The sequence below is a fragment of the Arvicanthis niloticus genome, chromosome 12 (assembly GCF_011762505.2).
Source record: "Arvicanthis niloticus isolate mArvNil1 chromosome 12, mArvNil1.pat.X, whole genome shotgun sequence".
Taxonomy (NCBI): Eukaryota; Metazoa; Chordata; class Mammalia; order Rodentia; family Muridae; genus Arvicanthis; species Arvicanthis niloticus.
The window spans coordinates 79,260,394-79,278,700 of record NC_047669.1 but is presented as its reverse complement, the minus strand read 5'-3'; the positions used below and the strand labels follow the sequence as shown (position 1 = coordinate 79,278,700).

Here is an 18,307-nt window from a genome sequence, read left to right as displayed (position 1 = left end):
TTACAATCTTTCATAACTCCAATTCCAGGTGGCATTTCACCTCTTCCGTCCTCCAGGGGCACCAGGAATGCATACAGTATACTTATATACACACAGGCAACTCATATATATTATCTTAATTATTTTTCAGTTGCTGTAATAAAACACCGTGACCAAAGCAACTTGGGAGAAGAGAGTTAATTCCAGCTTATAACTCTTAGGTAACACTCCATCACTGAAGGAAGTCAGGGTAGAAGCTCAAGGTAGAAACCTGGAGGCAGGAACTGAAGCAGAGGCCAAGAAGGGGTACTACTTACTGGCATGCTCCCCATGGCTTGCTCAGCCTGCTTATACAACCTAGGACTACGTGCTCAGGGGTAACACTGCCCACTGTGAACTGTGTTTTTCCATATCAGTCACTAATCAAAATCCCTGCATACTTGATTATAGGCTAATCTTCTATGATTTCAAGATATGTTTAGGTTTGGGCCAAGATAACAAAAATCAACCAGCACCCACATAAAATAAAAATAAATCTTTAAAAAAATGAACACACAGAGAGCTTTAGTGCATATGTACACAGCACACTGCATGTGTATATGATATGGATGCACACCTTGTACAAATACAGCACACAGTACACACATGCATTGTGCACATACATACGGCACATGTATACACAGTATGCACATACATGACACACGTAACAGCTTCTGTGTAAGATATCATTAGGCTCATGTGAAGATCTCAGCTACCCAGTAACTGTTGCTTGGTGGTTTGTTCTCATAGGTGGAATTCCACATGGAAGAGAAGAGAGAGGACATCCAGATCAGGTGGTCTTTTACCCATGTAGCAGAAACAGCCATCAAGATCCAGCCCCAGGCCCCAGGGGAGGTCAGTCCGTAAGTTTTTATCATTCTTTCACTGGTTTGAGGATGCATGAGTGGCTAGGGCATGTCTGGAATTGGGCAGGGGCCACCCACTCTCCCCATTCTGCCTTAGGCCACAAGAGACAGGGCTCTGTAGGGACAGCTTTGATAAAGAGGACAGTTTCCTTTCCACTTTCTGGGGCCTTAGGGTCTGAGAACAGAAGCTGGGCTGCAGTGAGTGTGTGGAAAGTGTCCCGGTGTCACTTTCCTTTGTTGCACAAGGGAATTCTTTCTGTGGCTTTTACAAAATTCCCTTGTAGTTCTTTCTGCTCCATTTCAACCAGGTCAGCCACTGAAACCTCACTACAGAGAGATGTGGGCTTTGCAGGGTGTTGGCACAAAGATACTTTCCCTCTTCTCCTTTCATCTCCCTTTTGTCTTTCCTCTCTCTTCACTTTTTTTTTTCTGGACCTGGGAATGGAACCCAGGGCCTTAGGCATGCTAAACAAGTGCTCCATCCCGGTCCTATCACTGACTCAGCTTTCATACTTTTATGTAAATGTGTGCAATGTAATGATTTTGTTGGTTTGACTTTGGTTTGGTTTGAGCTGGTAAATTTCACACACACACACACACACACACACACACACACACACACACACACACCGAGGAAAATTAACTAATATAAGATTGGTAACACAGCTACCCAGGAGAAAAACAAGGAATCTTGAACACAGAATGGTCCCCTTCTCAGCAGGAGAGATTGAACATGTCAAGGCTTTTCTGTATGAACTACAGGCCTAGATAACTGATGTCATTGTCTGAGAGAAGCAGACAGCAGAAGAAAGAAGGAAGAGAGAATGAATTGGAGTGGTGCCTTCCTTCTCCTTCTGCTTCTTCCTTCTCTCTGATGATGACATCATTGTCTAGGCCTGCAGTCTACATAGGCATGTGGAAAAGGAAATTTCTTATGGGAAAATGAGTCTGTGTGATTGCTTGAGTCATTTTCCCCCATGGGTAGCTGTGTACCAACCTGATATTGATTAATTTGCCTCAGTCAGTGTGCAGATATAGGATTTCTCCATCTTTGTTGATATATATATTAATATATATATTATGTGTATGGGGTTTTTTGCCTGCATAGGTGTCTGTGTATCTTGTACATGTGGTGCTGTCAGTCCAGAGTCCCTCTGTCTACTGAGTAAGGAACCATTGTGCAGGTCATACACAGAGAGAAGAGCTCCATGTGAGGCACAGTCATAATATGGGATATTATTCAGTCAGGAATGGAGTGATGTGCTGGTACATGCTGTATCCTGATTATCTTTGCAAACAATAAATGAAGCCTGTTTTAGGAGACATATGTGACATTATGACACATCCAGTCCAGAGGAGGCAATCCACAGAAAAAGAAAGATGGATGACAGAGATTGGAGACGTGACTCCTAATAGGATAGAGTCTGGGTTTTATCTTTAAGGAGAAGTAAAAATATTTAAGTAGTGGATGCTTAGTACTGTGTATGTACAAATGAGCAGTAAAATGCACATTTTAAATGATTATTGTATACCATGTGTCTTTTATTTCAACTTAGGTTATCAAGGGTCCATTGAAGGCATAAATAATGGCCTCCTTCTTAAAAGCACAGGCTCTTAACTGTTTTAACCACTTGGATTTGACTCTTGACTCTCCTAATTATGGACTGTGTAGCTCTGGGAATGTCACCTGACTTCTCTCTGCTTAAATTTCTTTATCTGTGAAGTGGAGGGAATGTGATGTAAAGGATTAAATTAGTTAATACATATGTATAAGAGAAGCTGGCTTCCAGTGAGAGCCATGGAAACATTGGCTGTTTTGGTTCTCGGTACTTAGAGGCCTTATTTTAAATATTCAAGTCCACTTTCAATAGATACAGGTCAAGTTCACTGTAGGGAGGCCTGGTTAGTCAGGGGAGAGGCAGCCAGTTATCTTACAACAACACAGATTGCTCCAGTCTTCATTTCTAAAGTCAGTTCCTGCTGTACATGTTGCAAGTGTCAAGCCAGTGGGAACCTTGTCTATCCAGCCAGATGGGTCCCCCACTGAGGGGAATTGGCACCCAGGGTGCTTTCAAGTTGCCTACTACAGAATGGCCAAGGTGCTAGATCTTGGCAGCACTTGACTGTCACAGATTCTCTCCCCAAATCTCAGAAAGATGGCATGGATGCCTGGGCTGCACCGGAGTGGGTTCTGTCATCTTAGCAAATATCCATGCAGTCCTTTTTCTCAAGAGTTAAAATGGTTAAAATGAAAGCTATAATACTGAAATAAGACTCAAGGAGACCAATGTATCCTTCACATTAATTGAGATTTTAAAAATACATACTTTAAATCTGGATATGGTACAATAGGCCTGTAATCCTAGTCCATGGGAGGCAGAAGCAGGAGGATCATGAGTTTAAGTCCAACTTGGGATACACAATGAGATTTTGCCTTAAAAACCCAAGGTCTGGGGATGTAGTCCAGTGATAGAATGATGCCCAATATAGGAAAAGCCAAAGGCTCTATCTTTAATACTGAAAAATTAAATAAAACCCCAGACCTGTGCACTGAAAGCATTTATAGCAGTAGTTCTCAACCTTCCTAATGCTGCAACCTATTATACAGTTCCTCATGTTGTAGTGACACCCAAATAATAAAATCATTTTGTTGCTACTTCATAACTGTAATCTTGCTATTGTTATAAATCATAATATAAATATCTGATATGCAGGACAGCTGATATGTGGACCCATAGTGAAAGGGCCTCTATCCCTAAAGGAGTCATGACCCACAAGTTGAGAACCACTGATTTATAGAGGTCTGCTGCACAGAACAGAACCATGCACACATGAACAAGCACCAGTACCCAGATAGGAATGGTGCAAAATGATTCCCAGGAAGCTTATTGTGGTCTCTTCACAGGCTTCACATGAGGTACTGAGACCCTGACATCTTGAATGTGGGAGATGTCTGAGTTACAGGGTGGTAGTAGTTAAAGCTTCATTCATAACTTGATGGGATCTGTGGAAACAAGCTTCCAAACAAGTCATTGAGGGAGCTTCATTTGAGATGGGAAGACCCATCCTAAATGTTGGCAACACCATCTCTTAGACTGGGGTCTCAGCATGAATAAGAAGGAAAAACAAATTGAGAGAGCATTCATCTCTCTCTGCCTACCAATACACGCTGTGATTAGCTGCTTCACAGTTTTACTACCTTGCCTTCTCTATCATGATAGACTGTGCCTTAAAACTGTGAGCCAAAATGAACCTTTATTCCTTAAGTTGCTTTTGTTAAAGCAACAAATCAGATAACCAATACAGCTACAATCAATAGATCCAATAACTGAAAGTGGCACATATTTATTGCTGTTCAGTGTTTGGGCCCTGAAGTCTTTGCACAGCTTGTCTTGTCCTAAGCCCTGACTCTGTTTGCCTGCCATCACGTTCTTGACAAGGCTGTGCTCCTCTACAGCTCAGGGGCCTCTTCAGCCCCACATAGATGGTAACATAATTAGTTCATTATGTACTAAGGTCCCCAATTTCTCAATGGCTGTGCTCCTGACGACTGCTGCTATTCCTGGCTTGTCATGAGCTTGCAGGACAGTTGCAGTCCTAGAGATAAGAGCTAGCATCAAACCAAGGCATCAAACCAAAGTTGTACAATGTTGTCTGATGGTTTAACATCTAGTACACCTGTCTGGTACTTGTATCTGGCATGCAGTGATCTGATGACCTGTCTCTCTCCAGAAGCAGGTGCTCGGGGTAAACATGCTTTCTGAAGCCCTTGAGGATCTTTTCAAGCACCTAGTTAGGGCTGCCTCTCCATCTGTTTTTCTGAGCACCAAGCCCATACAGGTCAAAGAAACTCAGGTAAGCCCAGATCACAGGATACAGGATATTCTGATCAGAGCTCCATACTGGGAATGGTTGCCAGGCCACTTGCTGCTGAAGCTATGGTCCTCCAGTTTGTACTTTTCAATAGACAGTGTCAGCTGGTTTCAGGATTTGATTCTAAGTTCTAGGTGACTAGGATCACAGGAATACAAGAAGCCATCTTTATCCTCCTTCACTTATAGGGTATAGGCAAAGCTCAGCTAGCAGATAAGAGCAGCAGGGGGTTATAGTCTTCCCTCTCAGAGGCATAAGACAGGGAGAGTCAGTCTTCCCAAATACCACCATCAGTTATACATCCATGGAGGTAGAAGCAAGCCCAAGCTACTTCATCTCCTAGTAATCCTATTAATAGTGGATTCTTAGAGTGCAGAGGGAACTGGTAACCGGAAATATAAAAATCTGATATAGTTCACAAAATAGTTTTTTATTTTCAGAATTCATGAACTCAAAAACAAAAGATCCTATGCTATTATATCTAACTACATTCTAAAATGAAATTGTCCTGTTTCATTAAGTGCCATACCCATGACAGCTCTCCAGAGAAATTGAACACTTAAGCATGGGGATGAGAGAGATTTACAACATATGACGTTATGGCTAATAAATACATGGTGTGATTCCAGCTCATGTCTGAAGCCTTGAACATTGGGAAAGTTGATGGTTTGGCCCAACTCCAAACTGACCACTGGCTCAGAGCTCAACGCCCAGGAGGACTAGTATTTCTGTTTGATTCTAAAAGCAGAAAAAAACTGTGCCCCAGCTTGAGCTGTCTGGAAGGAGGAATTTGTTCTCATTTGGGGATGGCTCAGACTTTTCTACTCAGGCTTTCAACTGATGGGATAAAGCCCACCCCACTAGTCATCTACTTTATTCAGTCTGTCTATTTAAATGTCAGTCTCTTGGGCTTATAGTTGGAAGGGTCCTCATGTAGCATGCAACATCCATAAAATCCAGAATTCAATTTCTAAGACTATATCTCTTAGGCATGGTGGCATATGCCTCTAATACCAGCACTCAGGAGGCAGAGGCCAGAAAATCAGAAGTTCAAGGTCATCCTCCATTACAAAATGAGTCTAAGGCCAACTCAGTCTGTATGAAACAATATGCTGTCTCAGAAAAAAAAAAAAAAGTCTGTCTTGAACATTGATCCCATCACAAACAGCCATCATAGAAACACTCAAAATATTGTTGACCAAGTGCCTCAGTATTTATAGCCCAGAAGTAGAACCCTTATAGCTTAGTGGTTAAAGCATTTGTGCCAGTATGAAGTCTGAAATTTGGATTCCTAGAACCCAAAGTAAATGCCTGGTAGGCATGGTAGTCTGCCTATAATTTTAGTCTCTGAAGGCAGAGGCCAGGGTGTTCAAGGAAGAGACCCTGCCTTAATGACTAAGGTAGAAACTGATTAAGGATTACACCTGACCATAACCACAGGCTTTCATATGCATAGACATGTCCATGTTCACATATATGTGAGTCCCCCACACATACATACATGTACACATACTCATGAAGGAAAGAAAAAAATAGCCAAACATATACAACTGACAAAGCATCTCATCTCTAACCCATCCCTTGCTTTAAGGAAGTTTATAGTTCTTTCTGGCCTTTGGTATTCCACTCACAGAAGGGAAGAACCTGGTTCATAATACTGTTTGCTGGGTGGTACCCATGAGTGTCTCTGGAGATGTTAGTAACCATGCTCTAAGAAGTGTCTCAAGTTCAGTTAGCACCCAGAATAGCTTCTGCATGGCTTTCACTGTTCAGAGCCCAGCACCTCTCAGAGAACCTTCTGAGGTCTTAGGTTCTTGTGCTAAATTTAAGAGCCCCTGTGAACACTGCCAGGGCAGCCAGTGCCTGGTGCCTTTCTGAGAATGAAATAAGACTACACCTGCCTCTGTTTCCTCACTTGTGAAATACCAGGGGTTTATATCTGTCCTTCCTGTGACTGTAGGCCAGAAGTGATTACAGGCTGATGGCCATTTATACCTAGATGTTGTCCTGTCTAGCACAACAGCCTGAAGACCAACTCACTATCTAAAGTACCTCTCCTGTGTCTGAGCATGGAACCATGTGTTGGCTAGTCCTCATTTCCCTGGAAAGTAGACCACAGGCAGACTTTGAACAGGGCCATCATTATTTGCTGATTCTTCATTTGGGATAGAAAAGGTTCAGTGTAGATGCAAAAGAACCTTTCCATGAGATAGGCATGTCAGGCTTACCCTGGAGGTCAGGTGCCCTGTTCTGAAGTCCCTGAAGACACTGTTGTACCTGAAGATACTGTCCCATATAGAAGCCAGGATCCCTGGCCACCCCTCACATCCTCACAGCTGTTGCCCTGCTTTTTCCTCACAGACTGTACAGTGCACTTCCTCCACTGCTCAGGAACCCTGCCCTCCCAAACCTCCAAGGGCTCATGAACTAAAACTGCAGGTGAAGAATATCCGAGTTTCCCTGCTAAACTACCCTGGTGCTTCAGGTGAGTGCTGGTGCTGCCAGGGCCTCATGGGGCTGCCCACACTGTGGGAGGGACCTTTCTTGAGTGGGGATGGTGAATTCTCTTGTGGCAACGTGGTTGGGTCTACAGTATGATCCTGCCTTCCTTGGCAGAAATATAGTGAAAAAACTTGGTTTTTGGCTAATGGGTTTGGGGTGCAAAAGTCACAAGGTGTAGCCCTGTGAGCAGAGTGAGCAACTGTGGCTGGTGGTGGCTAATCATGCATACCCAGAAAGTTTGTGGAAAGGATTCTAAATGTTCCAGATTCAGAGAAAGGGCAGGTGTTTGAAACAGTAGCAATGCAAGTAACAGTCTGATCATCATGCAGGACATATATGCCACGAAGCATCACACTGCACCCATAAATATGCAGGTAAACTCATCTGCATGTACATGAAGGCCAAGGGAAAGCAGTGTCATGGTTGCTCTGTTTTCAGCCTGACAGATACTAGTCTTGTTTTTATTTTAAAAACTGAGCCAATAAACTCATGTTGAACATCCCTGAGCCTCTAAACAGTTTATGCTGTCCTAAAATGTGCGGAATGTGAGTGGAGGAAGGCAGTTGTGGAGTCATGGTCCTCCCCAGGATTCCCAATGGTCACTGAGGCCCCCCCATAAGAATGGAGTGATGGAGTGATTCTGGTCATTGTTTAAGAAAGCTAGGAATTCTGGTCACTATTTGCAGAGGTTCTTCCAGTTTACAAGGCATAAAGAGGCTTCATTTGAACTAAGTCTCTACAAAGATGGCTTTAGATGATGTTTTTGGTGCAAGTGCTTGCATATTGCCTTTTATACCTGGATCACCTAGTGGCTGAGTGGATCCCCTGGACTACCAGGCAGGGGTGGGATCCCAGCTTGAGGTGCACATGCTATGAAACCAGGTCCCAATCTCTATCCATACTTAGATACCCATATCTGGAAATATATCTGAGTTTTTCCCTTGAGGAGTGACTGTGAAAGTTACCCTACCTGAAACGTGGTAAGGAGTCAAGCATTATGGTCAAGTTACTGACCACAGAGGACTTCAGGACTGATGCTACAGAGAAAACATTGTCTCAGAGCAGGAACAACTGTGAGATGTCACAATGCCTATACCAAGTACCCCAAAGGATCTTGGGTTAGATGAGGAATGAAAACACCTGCTTGTTGTAAGTGGGGTATGGGTTGCCTGTGAGGTGTACAGTTTAAGCTCAGTACCAACCATCCTTTGGGTAGGCTGTTAGTCTAGTCTAAAGAGGAGCTAAGCCTCAGCACATAGCATGTTGCTTCTGGGTGAGGCTCCATACCTAGGAGTCCTGCCTGCTTCCAGGATTGATGAATTGATGGAAGGAAGTGGGACACTGAGGTCAGTCTAGGGCTGTTACCACCAAGTTATTGCCTCCGCATTGAGAGTGTGTAAATGGAAAATGACGGAAAGGTCTCTTGGGTGAGATTTTTTTCAGTTAATTTATTACTCTTTCTTGTGTGGGTAAGCAAAGTTTTAATGCAATTAAAAGATAAAGGCTTCATCTGATCACAGGCATTAGCCATGTGTGTGTGGCCCAGCTGAACGATCCTGCACAGCGATTCATCAGCACCCTCGTGAGAAACACTACTGACCTCAGCTGGGAGGAAGAATTCACCTTGTGAGTACAGCCTGCATCCTCAGAGGCCTGGTGGTGACAGTTAGGTCTGCTCAGGATGGACAGATCCTGGAGCCATTGTATAGTACTGTTTACACTAAAAATTATTAAAGAAATGAAAACAAGTTGTCCTGAGTTTCTGAAAGACAGCCAGCCCCATGTCAAACATAAAGGCAGCTCCAGGGATTACTCTTCTCCTCTGTCTCTATTGTGACAAAGGACTGTTAAGAGATTCCCTGATTCTCTTAACAGCCAGCCACACACAGCAGAAGGAAGCCTCCAACTGATGCCAACCTCTGGTGGAGAAAATAGAAAAGGGACATGAAAACCATTTATAGATAACATTATAAAGATCCTAAATAAAAAGTCATCACATGGTATCCAATGATGAATTAAAATCCATCTATTTGGTCAAGAGCATTGGCTGTTCTTGCAGACCTAGATTTAATTCCCAGAACCCATATGGTGGCCTGCAACTATTCCCAGGGATCTGATACCTTCTTCTGGCTTATTCAGGAACCAAGCATGCATGTGGTATACATACATGTAGGCAAAACATGGACATACATAAGTTAAATACATCTAAAATGTTCATATAGCCATTCTATTAAAAATAAATAATTCCAAACTGGAAATGGTAGTACATGCCTTTAATCCCAGTATTTGGGAGGCAGATGTAGAGGCAGGCAGATCTGAATTTAAGGTTGGCCTGGTTGACATAATGAGTTCCAGAACAGTCAGAGCTATCTAGAAACTCTGTCTCAAAAACAAGTAATAAATAAATAAATAAATAAATCCACTTGAGTTTGTACCAGAAATTTAAAGCTGGCTTAATATAAGAAAATTAATTAATAACTTCCACTGTGTCAGTAAATCATAAGAGAAAGTAAACTTCCTGTCTTCACATCTATCCCAAAGAGAGTCAGTACTGTTTAATAGTGGTTCCCAGCTTTGAAACATTTAGCTAGGAGAAATTCATGAATACTTTTGTAATAGGAGTTTAAAGTCTCACCATGAATGATTGCTCATAGCAGCAGAACATTGGCATCAGGACGGGATGATCTTGATCTAGATAAAATGATTAGTGCACTTAGAAAAGAAAAACAATGGGCAGATCCTGGAAAGGGAGCCAGCCGGCCAGTGGGTAAAGACAGTCGCTGCCAAACTTGACAACAATTTCTAGCATTTCAATTTTCAGGACCCACTTGATGGAGAGAACCAACTCTAGCAAGTTATCCTCTGACCTCCAACTGTGTGAGGATGTTAATCTCCATTTGTTTACTGGAAAGGACTCTATTATTAAACAGTCTATCTGTAAGGACTTGGATGAATAAAATTTTTTATAAGGCCAAGGCAGCAGAGTACTAGACAGCTGTCAAAAATGCAGTTGTTCTGCAGTCTGTGATATCTCCAGGGAATCACCTAAAGCTGTTAAAGGTGATGGTGGATATGACATGGAAGCAGAAAAAAGACAGGAAGGAGGAAGGGTTCTTGGAATTCTGTGTTCTTTTACTCAATTATACATAGTTGTGTTTTTAAAATGGTGGCAGTGACATGTGACTTTTAATTTTAAGTAAATAACAATTAACCAAATGAAATCAAAGTCTCAGTCTGCACTGCCCACCTGTTATGTGCTACATAGCTGTTGTATTAGCTCTGTCTAACATACTTCTTATCACCAAAGGGTGTTCCATGGGTCCCTTATGAAAGGCCAACCCCTGGGTGCATCAGTGACTATTTCTGAACTGTCAAGCTGCAGGCTGTGTGTTTTTAATGACAACCTTGTGTTCCTTAGTATGTGTGTGTGTATATATATATATATATATACATATACATATATATATATGTATATATATACACATACATACATACATATATAACATTATATACACACACACACACACACACACACACACACACACACACGGCAGGGTGTGTGGGAAAACTCAACCCTATAGCATCGAGCTTTGGATGGTTCACATGGGTTTGTTCTTTTTGCAGTGAACTGAATGCCAAATCCAAGGAGCTGCTCCTGCAGATCTCACAGGATGAGTGCTCCTCAGAAGGTGGGTGGTGAACATGTAGGAGTGCTCTAGACAAGCACTGTGACCCAAGCTCTGGAATGGGGAGGGGAGAAACCCTGCGAAGGAGGCAGTCTCCTCTGAACTACTAGTCTCCCAATGGAATGTTTGGTACAAAGTTAAGCATCAACAATGTCATTCATTTGGGGGACATGCTTGTCTGGCTTTTAAACTTTTTCCTTTAGTTTTATGTGTGTGAGTGTGTTGCCTGCCAAATATGTCTGTGCACTGCGTGCATGTAGTGCCTACAGGGGCCACAAGAGGGTGCCAAATTTTTCAGGACCTGATGGTTGTGAGCTGCCACATCAGTATGGGAACTGAACCTGGGTCTTCTAGAAGAATAGCCAGCAATCTTAGCACTTAATCATCTCTCCAGTCTCTACTTTTAAAATCCAGGATCTTTCTTCAATAATTTTTAAATTAGAGAAGCAATTTCAAACCATTCTAGACTTAATGGACTTCCTTCAATTTTTTTTTAAATTAAAAAAAAAAAAAAAGTAACAAGCCGGGTAGTGGTGGCTTACTCCTTTAATCCCAGCACTTGGGAGGCAGAAGCAGGTGGATATCTGTGACTTTGAGGGCAGCCTGGTCTACAGAGCAAGTCCAGGACAGCCAGGGCTACACAGAGAAACCCTGTCTCAAGCAAACAACACACTTTCCCGTCATAGCCATTGTTAGCCCTAGCAGCTAACAATGTCCTAATGTCCCTCTCTATAAGTTTCAGCTGATGTTTCCCTACAGAATAAGGCTCTTGGCTGAATTTAAAATAACCACATGAGGGCTGGAGAGATGGCTCAGCTGTTAAGAGCAGTAACTACTCTTTCAGCAACCACATGGTGGCTCACAACCATCTGTAATAGGATCTGATACCCTCTTCTGGTGTGTCTGAAGACAGCTACATTGTACTTATTTAAATAAAATAAATAATCTTTTTAAAAAATAGACACATGATTCAGACAGAAAAAAATCAACAGTCTAGGGTAAAGTCATCAACATAACCATGGACTTGAGTGTACACCTGGGTTTACATTGGTAGTGTTGATGTTTGTTGGATTCTTTTGTTTTTACATTTAGTGGTGTGTCTGTGTAGGTCAGAGGACAGCCTGTAGGAGTTGATTCTCTTTCCAGCTTGGGAGTCCTGGAAATCAAGTGTAGTTTGTCAGGCTTGGTGACAAGTGCCTTTACCTGATGAACCATCTTGCTGGTCCTTGTGTTTTTCTTTAATTTTGTGGTGTTGTGCTTTAAGCATGTTAGATAAGTGTTGTACCACTAAGTTACACTCTCAGTCCTCTTGGATGTTAAAATCCATATAAACATTAAAATTGGGAAGGAAAAGACCATTGGCCTACCCAGCTGTGCCATTGAGTCTCTTGGTGATTCCCCCGAAGGGAAGTTGGAAGGCAACTGACCAGATGATCATGTCCTAGTTACCATTAAGAGTTCTGTTCTAGCCTTTTGGAATCTGCTGTCTTTAGATGCCTAGGGAGGTGATAAGAAAAACCTTCCTTTCCTAGAGTGGTTATATAGGACACCCTGCATCAGGCTACCTTTGACTTCCATTCCTCCCAGTCCCTGCTCCTGGTGGCCCACCCTCCTCCATTCCAGGGCCAGCTTGGTGGAGTCCGTGAAACCAGTTTTACAGAAGCCATGCAGAGTATGCCCATTCAGCCTGTGCTTAAATTCTCATTCTGAGTATTTGCCCTATTGCTCATAATCTTTGTTTGATTAGCTGTTACAGTCCTATCTGTCTCCCTCTTTCTCCTTTCTTACCTTATTTCACCCTCTTACTTACTCTTCCTTTTCAAATACAAGGCACACATATAGTAGGTCACTGTCATCATGTCTTGACCCCTCCGTCCTCCCATGTATTATTTTGCCCAGGACATTTAATAGCTTCTTTATTTCCTTTTATGCCACACCACCACCATGGCCCTGTTTATTTTCCAGTTTCTGTCAGTGGTTCAAGGATTGTTGGTGCAGGTCTGTATCTTGTGTGGTTTGGATATTGCCTTTGCCAGGCCTGGCACCTAGCCTCATTCCCTCTGGGATGCCCACAGCTTCTTTATGTTTGGTGACACTAACACTGTGTAGTGAACCTAACAGAACGTCCTCGGGTGTGTGACTGTGGAAACATCACCATTGCTCCTTCTTGTCTTCCACTCTAGGTCTGTTGGGGATAGCAACCATTCACCTGGACTTATTTAGGAAGCAGCCTAATGGCCCACAGACCTTCAGACTGATCAGTGGGACGGAGCCTGACAGCTTGGTTTTGGGCTCAGTCACTGCAGAGGTATGATGATGGCACGTTCTCTGCTGCTACTGTCCTGTCTCTCACTGTTGCCTCCATATGACATGCTGACCTTACCCAGGCTGCTCTGTTCTCAGCATGGGCTTCAGGCTCAGGTGGACACATCTTGCCAGGACTGGCTTAAGCTGGCTATTGTAGGAGATGACATTTCCCAGTGTCATCTCAGCTAACCCAGCAAGCACTCCTTTAAAAAAAAATCCTTTGCTGGGTCATGCTTAGAGTTTGATGGATTTGAGCCTGGCTTCTTGGGTTTTTGTCAGTCCAGGTTGATTTAAAAAAAAAAAAAAATTAAGTAACATGAGTGAAAGAAATTAGAGGTTATTGGGGGAGAGGGAGCCAGTGTACTGCAGCTAAGTCAGCCTGTTGTTACTATCTGCAGAGTAACATATCTGCAGATCTACAGCTGTAATTTGCACCAACCAGCCTAAAAATATTCAGGGAAAAACAAATAAATAAAAAACACCCAAACTACATCAGACTGAACAGGTATATACCTTTTTTCTTACTGTAATCCCTTGAGTAGTACAGAAATATAGCTATTCCCTTGCATTTTTGTCATATTTGGCTTGAGAGATCATCTAGAGGTCATTATACTAGGAAAAGATGGGTATTCTGTGCTCTCATGACACCATGTTCTCTATGTGGGTGGTGGCCTAGTAAATATGGGAAGCAGCTGTCCATGGAAGCTCCTCTGTGTTTCAAAATAAATGTCTATCTTTGCCATAGTTTTCTTACGTAGAACCTGGTGAGCTGAAGTCCTGGCCAGCTCCTCCCCCTGTTTCTGCTGCAAAGATAGAAAAGGACCGTACAGTGATGCCATGTGGGACTGTGGTTACCACTGTCACTGCTGTGAAGACCAAACCTCGCTTTGACACTGGGAGGGCATCCCCACTGAACTTGGGTGAGACCAGAGTGCAGTCTCATTGCAGGAGATCCACAGCCTATCAGCCTCTGTGGGGTGGGGCTCAGTCTGCAACACTGAGCATGGTGGGCTTCAGCACCAATGCTTAGCAAAGAAGTTTGGTGGCCTAGAAAGAAAGAGGGGTGGAGGGTAGAGGGAGGGAGGGAAGGAGAGAGGGCAGAAGGGAAAGGGAGGGGGGAAGGGAGAGGGAGGGGGAGGAAGGGGAGGAAAGAAAGGAAAGATGAAGGGTGGAGCAAGAGAGGGAAAGAGGGAGAGAGAGAGAAAGAGTTGAGAGACAGAGATGAGATTCTTTCTGGCAGTTACACCAAAGTTACAGTCTGTATCTAAGACTCCAGCCACGTGGAACTCAGTAACTCCATCACACTCATGATTATTAAAAAGTCTAATACAGGTAACTGAATGTATTTAAACACCACTGATAAAGAGGCATGATGTGGGGCTGAGGATGTGGCTCTCAGTTGGGCAGCATTCATCTAGCACAGATGAAGCCCTGGATTGGATCCTGGAATTGTATCAAGTAGACATAGTGGCACACATTTGCAATCCCAGAACTGAGGAAATGGTGGTAGGAGGGTCAGGAGTTCAAAGTCATTCTTGCTTAACATAAAATATTACCCAATCTGGGATATACGATGTCATGTCTCAAAAATGAAAAAGAGTTTTGGTCTTTTGTTTTTGGTTTTGCTTTTTAAATGGAGCCAGCAGAAATCTTTCTTTTGCATTGTAGCTGGCTGGGTGGGGAAATGGAAAATGCATTGTTATTTTATTGGTATACTGTATAAAGGAACTATCTTCCCAAAGTAGCTCCCATGGCACAGGTCAGGGACCCACAATTCACATGAGAACTGTAAAATATCCCTGAATTTTTACTCCATTCTAGACCCCAGCACCACTTTTGCCAATATAGTGAAAGAATAGACAGTGTAAATCTTAAAGTCCAGCTCCAGCCAGTAATAACTGCAGGGCCTCAAGGTGTAGTAGGGACTTCCTCTAGCCTTCTAGAATCTTCTGTTGAAAATCTGCATGCCCTTGCTGAAGGAGTCTTGTTCTTGCAGAGTCCCCTGTGAGGACACCCGTCAAAGTAAAGGTCATTGAGAAGGACATCTCTGTCCAGGCCATTTCATGCCACAGCGCCCCTGTCAGCAAGACATTCTCCTCTTCAGACACGGGTAAGATCTCTGCATTTCTGCGCTTTAGGAGTAAAAGTTTCTTTCTCCCCTTTTTGTTTGGGGAGTCTTTGGTTTGGTGGCAAATAGAAAATGAGAAAGCTGGAGATGTCAGGTAAAGGGGGACTGAGGACAGAGCTGGGCCCCTATTAGATTTGAGGAACACTTTAACAAAATAAGCAGGTGGTAGGGGCCCCACTTTGTAACTTTATGAAAGCTATCTTATCATTTGGCATGTGGATGATATCAGTGCCATTGGATAAGCCACACTGGGGACAGCATGGCCTGGATGCTGTGCTTTGTCCACACTGTCCACTCAAGTATTTAAGAGTAGTTTTCTGAGCTCTCTGGGTGCTTCTTTTAGTTATTTTTACATAGCTACAATCAAACAGTTGACAGAAAAAGCTTTGTGGTGGGAAAGCTTATTTTGGCTCCAGTTTCAGTCCATCATGGGGTGGGGAGGCATGACAGTGTAAACACATAAGGAGTCAGTATCACATTAGACAAGGAAGTAGAGATTCTAAACCCAGGGCTATCTCCTTCAAAGGCCTATCCCTAGTGTCAGATGTCTGCCAGCTAGACCCCACCTTCTAAAGGTTCCACAGCCTCCCAAAATAGTGCCACTGTCTGGGGAACATGTGTTCAGAACATGAGCCTGTAGGAGACATTTGATATTTATGCTATAGTGTTGCACCCTGGCCCCAAAGGTTCATAGTCATCTTATAATGCAAAATGCAATTTGTTTAATTTTAAGAGTCCCCATAAGTTTAATAGTTCTAACACTGTTCAAGAATCTAAGTTTAGAATTTTGTTTTTGAGAGCCAGGGATGTCACTTAGCTGTGAGCCACTGTAAAATCAAAAGGAAAGTTAGATATTTCCAGACTGCAAGGGTACAGAGTAATTTTGCCCATTCAGAAGGGAGAAATGGGAGGGTGGAAGGAAATTTTAGACCAGAAGGAGACTAAATCCTAGCAGGTTCACTGCTACAGTTCACTGAACTACACTGAATGTTGTAGTTCTGTGTCAGGCATTTAATGCATGTGGTGGAATGATCTGAGCCCCAATAGACACAGAGAATTCCACTCCTAGAGCTTTGCCATTTGCAGCCTCATTACCTACAGCTTCCTTGGGACATGTCCCATAGTCCTGGCATTGCCAATATCCTAGGTCTCTTCTGCAGCTTAGGCCTCATCCTCAGAGATTCTGCCCAATGAGATGCTCTCCACAGGAAACCTGGAATGAATCGTACTTGGCCCCACAGGCTTTCCTTAATCTAGGTGCACCCCAAAACTCTTGTTTACTGCATGCTAGAAAAGCTAGCACCATGTAGGTAACCCTAAGTTTCACTGATCACTTGATATGTAACTAGGCCTCCTTGTATTGTGACGACAGTGGCTTTTGAGTGCCTAGATGAGTGAACCTGTGACACATTTCTCTATGCAGCCCCATTCAAGTATCTTTCAAATGAATATGTAGTTTATATGTTGGAGGTATGAGGAGTCTCACCAATTCCTGAAATGTCCTGAGAGCATCCTTCCTAGATCCTAGTGCAAACTATTTGACTTCCTCCTAATGATGCTTGAGTAACTATGGCCACCTTCCACTTGCTTTGGCACTTTGAGATATTCTTCTTTCCTAGGCAAATACTTCATTTTTCATGTCTTTATGCTCTAATTTCTATTCTCAGACTCCACTGTAAGCCTGGCTAAAGCTGCCAGTAGTAACCATGCCATAGCTGAATGCTACACCATGAATTCCTTTGACTTCAGCCTCTTTATAATTCTCAGAGCATAGGTAAAATATAGGCAAATTTTGTGCCAAGATGTAACACAAATTGTCTCTAATCCTATTCCCAGTGGAGTCCTTGTTCCCATTCCAAACTCACTGTTTCTCTCAGCATTCAGGTCTTCCATATACCCACAGGAATAAGTCTAAGGTCTCCTTACAGTATTCTAGAACTTTTCTTCCTTTTTAAAAATATTTTTATGTTTTGATACAGTATCTTGATCGTATCCACCCACAACTGCCCAGTGTCTGTCTTCTCAGACCTCTCCCAACACAAACCCTCCCACCTCATGTTTTATTCTGTTGTTTATAAACTGAGCCCCTGTATGTATGTGGGGCCAGCCACCAGAGCATAGGTAACCTACCAGTGACTACATTCCTTGAAGAAAAATGACCTCCGGTCCCTAACAGCTATCAACTCCTAGTAGCCCTTCAGCTAGGAACAGGGCCTGTGAACCCACTCATGCATGTGGAATGTTGACTGGCTTGATCTTGTGCAAGTAAGCACTGCTGCTGTACTTCATGAGTACCAAGGCCATTTCATATCCAGAGGACAGCAGTTTACAGCACTCTTTCCTAGCCTCCAGCTTTTTCTTCCCCTTCTTCCAGAGTGTTCCCTGAGCCTTGGGGAGGTCATTTATTCTTAGACATTTTCTGCATTGACCACTGCCAAAAGGGGGCTTCTCTGACAAAAGTTGAGGACAACACTAATCTGAATGAAAACAAATATTTCTGACCTATGTCCATTTAGCAAAGCAACAATAGACAGCTCCTCCCAACCCTGGGCTTTTGACCAGGTTTATAGGATCAGGAGTAAATTCCTTCCTGTGCAGCCAACTTCAAAGCCAGAAGGTTACCCTGTAGTAGTTAGTCATGCCACTATTGCATTAGTCGATGCATCTTGCCTGTCAGGTCAGTACAGAAGAATGCAGTCTCTGTTGTGTGAGCCCACTGATTCTTTTTCTCCCCTAGCTGCCTGCATAGCACCTTCTAGCAGGGAGGAGGTTTTCAGGTCAGTTCCAGCTTTCTCTGTGTTCTAACTTAAAGTGTGTTGTGTCTTCAGCAGTAGGTCTTACCTTCTAGTTATGGTGAGCAGCAAGAGCGATGGAAATAGCCTGTGTCATGTGGGAGCCTCTAGGGTTTCTTCAGGGGGTTTTCTAGT

At 43.1% G+C, this 18,307-nt stretch overlaps 1 protein-coding gene and 1 long non-coding RNA gene across 12 annotated transcripts in view; one reads left to right on the top strand and one right to left on the bottom strand.

The window, feature by feature from the left end:
• The window catches only part of C2cd2 (C2 calcium dependent domain containing 2), a 63,478-nt gene that overhangs the window by 28,425 nt on the left and 16,746 nt on the right, over positions 1-18,307 (top strand). For 5 of the 9 annotated variants that reach the window (XM_076911151.1, XM_076911152.1, XM_034514920.2 and 2 more), the window contains 8 exons: positions 769-873; positions 4,617-4,739; positions 7,119-7,242; positions 8,780-8,885; positions 10,884-10,948; positions 13,129-13,253; positions 13,998-14,172; positions 15,249-15,362. In XM_076911151.1, the coding sequence (XP_076767266.1) occupies positions 769-873; positions 4,617-4,739; positions 7,119-7,242; positions 8,780-8,885; positions 10,884-10,948; positions 13,129-13,253; positions 13,998-14,172; positions 15,249-15,362 (937 nt within the window). The remainder of the gene's footprint in view (positions 1-768; positions 874-4,616; positions 4,740-7,118; positions 7,243-8,779; positions 8,886-10,883; positions 10,949-13,128; positions 13,254-13,997; positions 14,173-15,248; positions 15,363-18,307) is intronic. The other 4 variants (XM_076911154.1, XM_034514921.2, XM_076911156.1 and 1 more) reach the window with 2 other exon arrangements.
• LOC143433996 (uncharacterized) overlaps positions 8,879-18,307 on the bottom strand; it is a 32,517-nt gene continuing 23,088 nt past the window's right edge. The window contains exons 4-5 of one of the 3 annotated variants that reach the window (XR_013103140.1): positions 9,895-14,299; positions 8,879-9,178 (exon numbers count right to left, since the gene is read on the bottom strand). This is a non-coding gene — a long non-coding RNA (uncharacterized LOC143433996). Of the gene's footprint in view, positions 14,300-18,307 lie in introns of all 3 variants that reach the window. The other 2 variants (XR_013103142.1, XR_013103141.1) reach the window with 2 other exon arrangements.